The 13,162-nt window shown below is 35.5% G+C and overlaps 1 protein-coding gene across 1 annotated transcript in view; it reads right to left on the bottom strand.

Annotated features, from left to right (window-relative positions):
• The window catches only part of ATRNL1 (attractin like 1), a 543,008-nt gene that overhangs the window by 126,951 nt on the left and 402,895 nt on the right, over window positions 1-13,162 (bottom strand). Inside the window, exon 27 of the mRNA XM_075155134.1 lies at window positions 4,683-4,790. Coding sequence (XP_075011235.1) covers window positions 4,683-4,790 — 108 coding nt within the window. The remainder of the gene's footprint in view (window positions 1-4,682; window positions 4,791-13,162) is intronic.

The following is a 13,162-nucleotide window of genomic DNA, read 5'->3' as shown; positions in this document are numbered from 1 at the left end:
TAAACCCCACAAACCTCTGGTACAGGATTTTAATGTATTTTAATAAGTCACTCTGATTTCCAATAGCCATTCTTGGTACAATTACAGCTACTGGTGTTGGTGCATACTTTCCAATTATTTTACTCAAATAAATGAGAAATAATGGCCGATCTTTGCTTTATATTTATCAAAAGTGCCTGAAATTCAAAAATTATTTAATGTACCATAAATATTACTTACTGCTTGCTAGAGAAACAAAGCTAGACTTCATTTGAAATTCAAAATTCTTGAGAACATCTTACCTTGTCAGAAATAGAGAACAATCTAACAACTGTGACAATTCTACAGGAAACACAGTAACTTGATGGAAAAATGATTGAAAGTTTTACTACATGTTTTTCTGCAGAAATAATTATTAAAGAACATCGATTTGCAAAAAAAAAAAAAAAAAAGATATCCAAGTAATACTGCAAAGATATCAAATGGATGATCATCATAAGAGCAAATCTGCACTTGGTTCTTATGCAGGCAATAACATATCTGTCTTTACTCCAGCAGATGTAGCACAGTAGATGCTGCTGTCCAGAGACTTAACATGACCATACATTAGAGATTACAGTAGTGTCCACCTTATCTCACAGGCCTAAAGAAAGAATCTGTCCCTGTTTCAGAAAAAGTCATGGGCTCTGAATGAACAGAAACACACCCAGAAGTTAGGCAAAGCAGGACAGAAAAAGCATTTTTGTTACTTTTCACTTAACATGCAGATTAACTAAAATGACTGTCAGCAGCACAGTGGAAGTGACTCTTCAAAAGTGATTTATATTTTGGGGAAAAAAATGTTGCCTAAAGGAGGCTTAGACTATGAAGATAGCTTAAATGATTTAGCTTTTGGGATAGACTGAGCAGCAAAAAGCAACCAGGTCTGGAAATGGCTTAGATGTCTAGAAAAAAGAAATGAAAGGAATAAAAATTGTTTTAACACTGAGGGCACTGAGTGTCAAGAAGCGTTGTATCTATTGATCTATGATGCTACTTTAATTTTTTATGATTCTGGTATTGAAAAAAATTATGGTGGTATCACAAAATATCACAATATTCTCAAACTCTCTGGACAGGGTGCTTCTGGTGTTTTCTCACTCTGCTCCTTAGCAGCCTGTGCTATGTGAAACTGCTAACAAGGGGACCTTAGGAATTCTTTCTCTTCTTTTACCTGCCCCAGGGACACCTGTAGCCCCCGTTGACTGTTTCCCTCTTGGGATCCAGAGGTTCACTGCCTTCCAGACTTCCCTTCCTATCCTCCACCGGAGTAACTTTAGGCTGCTCTTTTTCTTCCTGAGAGAGAGGAGGAAGAGTGAGGGGTGGCCTGCCTCCAGCCTCACCTTCCCTTGTCAGACCTCATGCAGATTTCATCACTTCTAAGCAGGGAAATGGCAATCATAATGGAAACAGATGAAGATGTAGATTAGGGCTGGCATGGGTTAAATAAGATAACTGTGCACAAGATTAGTATCATGAATATCGTACCACTGCAGGAGTAGGTATTGCTTCATAGATTTCAAATTAGGATACTACCATGCTATCAATATCATTAGCAAGGTAGTGGTTGATGTGATACCAAGAGGAAAGGAGGGTAAGGGAAAAACTAAGTTTGATTTCTTCTGTGTTAAGTTTAAGGTGACAATAAGATATTTAATAGTTGACATAAGGCCAACATGACAGAATGGATGACAAGATGAGTCTTGGTAATGTCATGCTGTGATTCAGTTACACAGAAAGGCACCCTGAAGAAGTAAAGATTGATGAATAATAAAGTTTAAATTGGGAAGAGCAAAGGCTATTACCAATGCCTGAAACCCACTCAGACAGCAGCAAACAGGAGGAATACGATGCAGATTAAAGTTTTCTGAAGGAGTTAATATCAAGATACTGTCATTTTGTTGGCAAAATATTAAGAAAGATAGACTGGCTGGTAAAGACTCCAAAGCAGAAAGAGAGCCCAAAATATCAGAGATTCAACTCTCTTCTGTAGTGTTTTCAGGATTTGTTTTAATCTGTTGCAAATTGCTGCCAACTGAAAATAGACCCAAATATTATCAGTTGTATTGTAAGTATCTAAACTAGGCAATCATTTTAAGTGCCGTATTCATACTCTTTATTTTTTTAGATATGCTTTCCAAACACTGGGCAAAAAGTGCCTTACTACTGCAAACTAAAACTTTACAGTGAAACAGTTGCTGTGGATATTTACAAATAAATGCAAATAATAAAACAAAAGCTAACCAAATGGCATACTGGAATTACCATGTAGATAGACATACGAATACTGACCTGTACTAGACCATCAGTATTAATATAAAACACCAGCTGTACAAAACCAGCATCATGTAAACCAGATGACATTAGTGAACATCAGTGTTACTATGCAGTTGAATGTGAGACTTGCAGTAATGTCTGGAACAGTTCAATGACGTTACACTGTGCCCAAAGGACCATGGATCAATACAATGTCATTGGAAGTGCCGGAGTTATTACAATGTCAATAAAAGTGTACCAACAATGTCCAAAGTATCAGTGAGTAACACACAATCTCAATAAAAGTATGAGGTGAGGGAATGCAATGCACCACCGTTAAAATTGGAACCCCTGGTATATCAGTGCAAGATGTCCGCAATGCTGGTGGAACATTTTGAAGAGAGTTGCTATATATTCCTCATTTTTACCAAAAGATCTCTAACTTTAAAAGATCCCAATGGGCATCAGATATCACAGAATTATTATAATAGTTTAATGATTCTAACTTAATACAACAAAATGAAGTTATAGCTACTTCACACTATCCTATTTTTTAAGCATTGCATCCTGGAAATACATGTGTGATCCAAATTCCCTTCAGTCCGAAAGAGAGCTGAGAATGAAGAACAGAATGGCAACTACAACTTTTAGTGTCCTTTCACAAATTGAGGATAGACTGGGAACAGAAGGTTAATATAGCTCTTTCGTACAGAATATACACCAAAGGGCAATCAATACCCTGAATCACATTCATTTAATCGTCAGCACAATGCTTTGTTTTTATATAGATCAGTATATTGTAATTCCAAGGAAACTTTGAATGGACTTCATTCCGTGTATAACTATGTATTAATTAGGAAAAAACACTATGGATACTGAATACTAAACAATTACTAGAAAAATGCTAGGCTAGGAAGAAAAAGCTAATAAAAACTATAAAATATAATTAAAATATTTTAGCATCTACCTCTTTTAGTGCTAAATAAAAGATATGAGAAAAGAAATTGTGGCAATTAACTTGTGATGTTTACTTCCAAAGTTTAATTAAATAATCAGTATGTACAGAATTAGAGTTTGGATGCCTCAGCTCCCACTCATTGCTTCCCTCTGGAAAGGCAACAGAGAAAATGTTCCCACATGCCAGCACAGAAACAATGAAATCACATTCAAAAAAAGTTAACTTTTAACTACAGTGTAATGTCTCCTCGGCCTAGGGAGCTGGAGGGGTCTTCTGTTCCAAGATAAAAGGAGACAGAAATATGATGATACTGGTGAAGAATGTGGGGGTTCTAGTTTTTGGTCAGAAAATAACAAAGCTTCTTCAAAGAGACATGGCATTTTTATTCACTATCTATTCCAACTATTTAAATTATGTCAGCAAGAACAATTGTGATTGCTTCCTATACAGTAGCAGGACAGAGCACCTCAATTTCAGAAGTACTCAAGAGCTGATTCTTTTTCTTTCTGCTATGAATCTGTTTTTCACATTGCTCACTTCTCCATGAACCTTAGAGATTTGATAGAATGTATTTAATCTTCCATTGAAAGAGGCTATTGAGAAAAGTAAGAGAAGCTTTGAATTTAAGAGGAATTGGCAGCAATGAAAAGAAAAGTACAATCCTGAAAGATTTCAGAGCTATCACACTTCATTCCCAGGTCCCACCATAAATAAGATAAAGTAATAACTGTAAACACAATATTGTAAATAAAAGTAAAGAAAGAGGATTACGATCTACCAAAAGCTCAACTTAGATTAGATATTCATTATTATCCACATATTGTAATTCTCCCTCTATTTTCAGGTGAAACCTCCAGAATCCATTTCATGCATTATTACACTATTCCAATATCACATTGCCTTGCATATTATTATTTCTTTTCCAATGTACTGCAATTACAATAAAAGAATGCAGTAATGTAGCCATTATCTATGAACGAAAATATGCAGTATACTCTCTATTCTTTAAACCTGTACATATAAAACACAACACTGAAATTCGACTCACAGCTGATTTATTTATTTATTTGTTTATTTGTTTGCTGTAATCTCCTTTAATTAAGATAGATGTTAACTAGGGGGCACTGTGTACTCGAAGGACCGAACATGAGGTTTGCTCCCTCCTTAACGCCTGCGTCTTGCGTTCCTTCAGCTCACATCCATCACAAAAGGACTGCCAGGTGAGCTGGCTGTCACTCCAACCCAGGCTAATAGATTCTCCAGTGGCTTTTGTTACAGCTCGTGTCATGCTATTAAAACTATGCGCCTTAAAAATGGCATAACATATGTAGCTGAGACTTGTCAGCTCCAGGTAATCGGACGCTGCTCGGTTTCAGAAGCAGATGCAGATGAGACTAGCAATATAAATATGCAAATCACAATGGTCCCTTGTCAGCACCACTGTTCCTACCTCTAATGGCCCTCGTAGAAAGTCTGTTTGCTCAGCTCCTACTTCCAGTGCTACATCGACAGAAGCAAAGGGGCGGCTGGCCATCTGCTGTCGCTCCCGCATAAGTTGCTGATGAGGAAAAAATGATGTTTTAACAAAACGTTAAAAAATGCACCAGATATTAGTCTGCCCTACTATACCTCCCATTAAAACATCAGAATGCAAATAGCATGCAAATAGTCATATTTCTAATATTAAAGGGAGAAAGTTATACTAAATTATCGTCTATATTTACTCGAGAACTGAGCCCGGAGGCCTTATGTTGTCTACAAATGATCTTTCAGCTTAAACTCTGATGAAATCTCCAAATGAAAGCTTCCCTAACTGACTAAATAACTTTGCTATTTGTGCAAGTTGCAAGCAAATATGGGAAATGGTTGGTAAAAGCAGTTGAAGTTTAATTCCACTGATAATGCATGCATTAGAACACCTGCCAAGAACAAGTCCACTTGGCCTTCAAATTTTCATACTTCGCTACTAAGCCAGATGGGGTTAATAGTGTCAGGACTCATAATTTTACGCAGTATCTTTTCTGCAGTTACTTATAGATGACGAATAATGTGCCAGGATTGGGAAGCCTGCATCAGTGTATTTGAATACGATCAGCTATGCTCACAGAGCTTGTATAATCCCTTCCAATCATACCAGTGTGCAGAGAAGTCCCAAGCAAAACCATAAAGCTAACTCATATTTCTTCCTCAATCTGTAATTATAATGCTTATTAAACTATGATGAATAAAAATGATGACCAGCACTAGATATTGCAGATCTTACTTCACTGGTTCAGTGCAACTAATAAAAGCATTATTAAATATTTAAAGTGAATGAGTCGTGCAATTAAAGTCGTGTGCTCCTTCAACTGAACAGGATGTCACAGCATCTTGAAGAGACAAAATGCTTGCAAAAATGTTTTATTAGAAAAGATCTAAGTTTCATTTTCTTAGCATTTTTCCCCCTATTATTTCTCTGTAAAGCTTAAAACATTAGAAACTGGTATTTGAATGTAAATGACACTAGCATTGTGACATACTGTTCATAAAAGCCTTTGAAATAATAAAAGGTATGCAAGCAAATATTTGCTGGCAGCTTACTAATAAACACTCTTGATTTAAGGTCTGTTACAAAGCAACAAGCTCATTTTGTAATACTTCTCATGCATTTTTTCTTGATTGCACTTTAAGGTAGTCTACAGAAATCTAAAGAAGCACTCGTAATGTTAAAATCAAGACAGTACAGGAGTCTCCCAATGCATACCTAGTACATTCCTAAGGCCTGGTTTTCATAAACATGAAGTGTATTAGTCAGTAAGCACCTGCGCAAATGTATATCATGGAGTATATCATACCAAGAGGATAATTGAGGTGTCTGTGGGTGAAACTGCATGTTTTAAATTCAGAATAAATAAAAGCTCAGATGGAAATCTAGATGGTTAAAAATTATGTTTTTAACCCTTCATTTAAAAATGAAATTGGTGGTCTCTCTATACTGATTTACATGAGCACTGATTTGCATCAATACAATATATTCATAGATTTTACAGCCAGAAAGAACTACAGTCTTACCAACAACTTGACAAAGACCACAAAAATTTAAAGCATAAAATACTGAGTCACTCCATGCTAAAATTACTATATCTAGCTTATTTTCTTCCTAAAATAACAAAAATTAAAGAAAATAATGTTATTGGAGCGATCCTGCCATATGGAACTCATTACAGTATTGTAAGTTTACAGAGCTATTGGCAAACGCTTACTTATAAATGGGAAACCAAACATTGTTTTCAACAAATAGAATTGCTTGGGGAAAGTACTTAAATGAGCAGAATAACCTACGCTCCAAATGCACAAATTATTTAAAAGATTTACTTAATACAGACTATAAAGGAGTATGTATTTGATATGCTCTCCATTTTTTAAGGCTAGCATTTTTCTTCACCTCTGCTCCTGGTCATGCGATTAGTAAAACCTTTTCATTCACAAGGTAGTCACTGTAATTTTGATTCTTTGTCATTTGAGAAGAGTACTATGAAGATTCTTAATTAGCTCCGTAAACAAGAATGAAAACTTTAAAATATTCAGCTGCCCATGAAGCAGTGCTGAGTTTGGCAGCTGAGCACTTGCACATCAAAGAAAAGTGCTCTATTCAAAATACTGCTTCTTTCTGTTCAGCATTCTAAAGCTCCCTGTAAGGTGCAGAACAGGAAAAATAAGATGCAATGAGGAGAAATACCCGAAGATATTATGATGTTTAAAATCAGTTTTGTGGCTGGAAAAGGTCACTAACTCCCACCATCTGCAGTTGTCTGTGCATCCAAACTGGGACAAAGGCAAAGTTCCAGTTATAGAAGATCTTGTGAGTTAGGTTATCGCCTGGCAGGTGGCATTCAGGTGTGACACCCTGTGCTCCAGTCACACCTGTGACTGTTTTCACGTAGCCCATACGGGTATGGGGAAATTCCCATAATTCAGCCATAGGCCAAGAAACAGAGAAACTCTCCAAACATATATTATGTATTATAAAAAGAGTGAAAAAACTCTTCCTTACCTTTTTCTCATCAGTCAAATAGATTAAAAAAACCACACAAATTTCATCATAGCTCAAGTAAAATAAACATGGGATAATAGAAAGTGGAACTATGCTGGTGTTACTTATATACTCATATCCAAAAAAATTTACTGAATTTAAAAACTATACAAACAAAAACTAAATACATACTTCTTCAATAATTAGGGATATTTACTTGGAGACAAAGAATAGATGACATTGACATGTAATACTTGAATATTTTATCACACATTTCATTTATAATATTCAGTATTAAGCACAGGCCTAAATATTCACTTAAAACTGGGAAATTCAAAACATTACTTTCTCAGCATAGGACTGAGAAATTCAATGAGCATTTATCTGACTGAGCAGACAACAGATTTCAAGGTCTACCATAATTTTAAATCTCATTAAGTCCAAGAGTATTGACAAGATTAATTTTTTAGGCATCTCTATTATTTTGCAACAATTTAAAAGTATTAATTTGTATCTTATTAAAGTATTTTTCTTGTTAAGTATAGAATTATATTTGTCATCAGTGAATAACAATAAGATGTTAGGATATTATAAATTAGTTCACCAATTTTTTACTCAAAATCCATATAATTTGAGAACATTTCTTAAAAAAACCACAATTTTGGCATAATTAGTGCCTTGTCATGGAAATACACATTTCACCTGATTCCCCATGGACATGTAGACATCTTTGCCCATAGATTATGTTAATCTTGAGTTTTGGTGTGCCAGTCAAATAAGTACCTTTGAAATAGGACCTGCTTCCCCATCTAGAAGTATATCACAGGAAAGTATTTGCCTGGGTATACAATTCAATTTTACCATCGATCAAAAAAATTCCCCTGGGGGATACTTCTCCTCTGATCAATGCAGTTTGGAGTGAATTAAAATGTTCCATAGCATCTTGTATAATCTTCTATGAGAAAATGTATTTGTTGCAAAGTTCTTATTTAAGTAGAGATGTTTCATTTGATTTTTTCTATTTTCATTGATAATATTTAGATTTACTTTCAAAATATTTTAATGCTTATATTGCATTAATGTACAATAAAACACTCAATGCAAAATACATATTACAATGATTTAACATTATAGAACACAACATTTCAGCAATCCCAGGTTGCCATGTTTCAAATCTTTTGTATTTTAGGAAGTGTTACCATTTTGCTTCTTTTTCCTATTTAGAAGACTTTTTTCTTTTTCTTTTCTTTTTCTTTTTTCTTTTAAGACTTGGACTCTCATGTGGACTAGGATACTGTTCTTTCGACTAGCACTGCTTTTTTAATGCTCTTCTCTTCACCTTCCAGCATAACTGTCCTAGAAAAGCCCTAACTGAAAAAAAACCTAGTAAAGTACATAAGATGTTAGGAACTAGGAGAGGTGTACTTTTTCTTTATTATACAGTAACAGGCATTCTTGAGAGACTGATAGATTAGGATAGCTGAAAAAGATAAGACCATTTTAGTACCATAATAGGATGAATAGAAAAATCCTTTCAAAGATCTTTCTATTGGTGTTTGTCACCCTTATGGGCTAGTTTAGCCCATTGGCGAGCAAGATACATGTTAGAGTGTGCCATAAAGTATGCACAGACAAGTTCATGGGGCAGCTTGACATCTAGGTAAGGATAAGCAAGGTGGCAAACGCTTGTAAAAATGTTAGGAAGACTTCCAACTGCCAGACCAAAAAAGCTTTCCTCTTGACTGTTTAGAGCTAGGCAGTCTCAGTACCCTATTTCAGAAATAAGGAAGGATATGGCAGTTGAAAGGGTGCCTATTATTTCAACAAAAGCAACAACTGCCTAGGTTTTCTGGGTTTTCTTCCTTCACATCTTAGATTTTTTTTTTTTTCCCCATAGATCAGATCACTACCAACATTGTACCAGGACATCCACGATTTTGTCAAGGTGAGTATTCAAAACCACAAAGAATGGTAATTCTACAATCTCTCAGGCAACTGCTGTCCAGTCCAGTGCTGCACTACCCTCCTGGTGACAAAGATTTTCTAAATGCCTAATCTGAAATTCCTATTCTGCTTATTCATCACCCAGCTCTGACTTGTCTGCAGTTATAACTTGGTCTCCTCCTCTCCTGTTTCTGTGCCATCAACTGCTGATGTGAATAACATCAAAAGGCTACAACAAAAGCGTTAACAATGCCATGCATTAAATCTGAGTTTTATAGGAAAAATGTTTGTAATGAGGAAAAATGTCAAAACCTCATGGAGAGTTGCATTGACTAATTTCTGATCACATTGCATCTGACAAAGTCCAAGGCTTAAAAAAATTAAAAATGTATGTAAATGGACAGCCCTACAAAAACAGAGTGTCTCTATTGCATATTCTTGAGGTTTCTTATTGCCATATCTGATCAACAGAAGTAACTTAAATGGGTTTAAATGACTACACAGATCTGAGTGGACCACAGGCATTTTAGTTAGAAACACAACTTAATTCTCTTCAAAAATCTTAAATTCTCATTCTCAAACTGATTTATACATAGTGATATTTCAATGAAGCTCCAATTATTTGCTTTAATTTGCACAAGACAAAGATTGCCTTCCCTGTAACTTTTCTCATTGTAACTCTTGGTGTTACAAATCTCTTCAAATTAAATTAGCTATTTACATAGTTGGAAAGGAGAGCAATTTATCATTTACATGTTGTATAACCTATTTGACTCGGTTAATTTCCAAATCAGCTGATTTCACTGGAAAGGCATATCATAGTCATTAAAATATTTTGTTGGGTTTTAGGTGAAATAAGCTCACTATTCCATGATTGCAGGAGATATAGTGACTTTAAGAGATGGACAAAAGCTGGCTTAGGAAACCAAGCAGCAGAAATAACCATACTTATGACAGTATTCTGAAAATCAGGATTCATTCATTCTCTCCATCATGAACTTCCTAAATAATCCTGGTCACTTGCTTTCCCTGTGCCTCATTTCCCCCTCTGTTAGTGGAAAGTGCCCTGACACAAGACTGCGTTCATGTAGGCAATATCACAATGATGGACATAGTATAACAGGCTATTTCACTGCAAAACACTCTATGGAAACTTCCTAAGATATCAGGGCCTATTCCATGCCACTTTCTTTTAAAATTGCCTGAAGAAAAAGTACCCTCAGGTGTGTGCAAAGGTCTGTCATGGGAAAAAATGAGGAGTTATACTTCTTGTCCTAGCTTTATACTGAACAAAATGAAGGGGTATTTAAACTAGACATAGTCCAGCAAACAACAGCTAAGACATACTTAAAATACAGTGTACACATCCCAAAAAATAACAGTTCCAAAAGGTCAAGTTTTTATGTATCCCTTTTGGAAACCAAATACCAGTCGTCTGTAATTTCCCTTGAACAAATCAAAAATGAGAAAAAAAGATGAGCCCTGAAAAGGTCATTTTGTTGCTAGATCCAAGGAACAGACATTTAATGTATTGCACATTAGCAAGCAAAGAGCAAAATGTGAATTTACCGTGACTTCAGGTTTTGGACCTTTTTGATTCTGGAATAGAATTCCCATCTCTAAAACACTCAGAATATGAAAAGCTGCTTATTACAATGGAAATGGCACTCTGATTTATGCTTATTTGCCAGTAATTTATGGAGCCTCATGTTACAATAAAGTTGTGATCAATCCTTCAGAATTTTTCCCTAGAGATTAATTTAGCATAGGAAGATTTGTTGGGTGCTAAGAATCAATAATAAGCTCAAAATTCAATTCACTGCTTTCAAATTTAAGAAGTGCTAAACAAGACCTAATCCTATCGTCTCTTTCACTTAGATCACTATGAATCCATGTTTCACATTTACACAGTTCTGTAACCATAAACATTTGAAACATTCCTCTAGAGGTACTTAAGTATTTCTGTAGGCCTTGCTAACCCCAGAATTGCACTCTTCATCCTTATCAAGTGGGTTTAAAAAATCCTTTCAGCAAACTGTTGATTATTTTGCTGGTAGCTAGCAGAGCCATTTTCAAGTCACAGGAAATTTCTAAAAATACTTAATCTGAAAACTAATTCTGTATACAGAGAAAAAGAGAGCCAGATCCACTAATTATATATGTTAAAATGTTTCCACATAAGACATTCTACTGTATTTGCCCAAGGACAGTTATTTATAAATTAATATATTAAAATATGTGTTAAAATTAATTGTTTCAGAATATGAAGGAGACATTCAAGTATCATATTATGCAAACTACTCCTCGGAACTCTTTCATTTACAATGGTGTCACATAAATAATGCTTTTCAAAATGTCTTCTAAAGAATTACTAATACTGATAGTATAGTACTTTAAACGTAAGTGCCATCTTTATAAGTGGACTAGGCACAGTATGAAACTACCTTATATCAACAAAATCTCAGCGCATTCTACCCACATTATTAAGCTACTGCTTTTGAAATAAGGCATCATGGATATTATCCATTATTATCACAACTGTTAAAAACTGCTTTAGTTACTTACCTTAGACAACAGATGTCAAGCTGATAATTCCCAGCTCTGAAATAGAGTTTTAGACTGTTCCTATAGCAATTCAGATTGCTTTAAAGGTAGTAAATATGATCTAATAAAAGAAACTGGGAATAAGTGGTACCTCATGAGATCACTTTGTCCACCTCTGTGCATTGGTCCTACACAAAGGCAGGTTGCAGTGTGATTATGATCCTTCTAGCAGATGTATACGTTTCTTAAAAAGACCCCAGTGATGGAGGTTCCACAGTCATTCCAGAAGCCCAGAGTGCCTGATGATCCCCATGCTGGAAAGGTCTTTTCTAAAATCTAAATTAAATCTCCATGCTGACATTTAAGCCAATTGCTTCTTGTCCTGTCTACAGTGGAGAGCATTCCTTGTCTACAACTGAGAAGAAAACCCCACCAAAACTCTCTTCTCCTTTACAGGAGTTCTTTATAAATTTGAAGTTTCCCTTTAACCTTCTCAAACAAACGGGGGTATGTAAGTATTACCTCACCACTCCTGCTCCCATTTTCAGTGCTCCCCTCTGTACTCTCCAAGTGATGGACACTCTTGTCAAAAAGTGGGGCCCCAAACCTTACACAGCAGAATAGAAGGGTCACTTTGCGGGTCTTGCAGATCTTTTTGTTGATAAATTATGCCAGCATCTTTGCTACAACAGAAGTATGGTGACTTATATTTACTTCTGATTAATGACCATTCCACCGCATTTTTGAATATTCTTACCAAGCTCATTGCCCATTTCCCCCTACCTTTTTTTTGCAGATGGTTACTTCTTTCTCAGTGCAGAATCGTGTATTTGCCAATTACAGAATTCTGTAATTGCAGCTTTCCAGCCAATTATTTCAGATTCTCCCATGTTCTTTTGTACAGATTATAATTCTGTCCTATAGTATGTTTGCAGTCTCTCTTACTGCAATGACAGTTACACATGCAATAACCATGATCCATCTCTTAAATCAACACCAGAATCAGATACCAGCAGAAACCCACTTGGTATACCTTTCGCTTTTCACAATGAACGACTTATAACTATAATTACTCCAAGAATACAGTTTTACATTCACTTCCTTTTTATCTAAAAGGTCTGCTAGTCTGTCGCATCAAGAAATCAGTTTGGCTTGTCATGATTTGTACTTGAAAAAACAACATTGAATGCCGCTCACATCTTTGCTTTCTTCTAAATTCTTATAGATTATTTTTAAAATTGTTTATTTCAGTAATTTCCTAAGAATTAATGACAAATTGGCTGGTGTCTAGTTGCCCAGCCTTCCTGTTTCCCCTTCCTTTCTAAGATAGGAGTTACAATCATCCCTTTCCTGAACTTCACTTGTCCTAGCTGAAATCTCAGAGATAACCTTTACAGGCTCTGGGATCACATGCATGCTTAGACAATTCC

The sequence above is a fragment of the Calonectris borealis genome, chromosome 7 (genome assembly GCF_964195595.1).
Source record: "Calonectris borealis chromosome 7, bCalBor7.hap1.2, whole genome shotgun sequence".
NCBI classification, from domain to species: Eukaryota; Metazoa; Chordata; class Aves; order Procellariiformes; family Procellariidae; genus Calonectris; species Calonectris borealis.
Note: the sequence above shows the minus strand (reverse complement) of the source record. Positions and strands in the feature narration are given on the sequence as shown.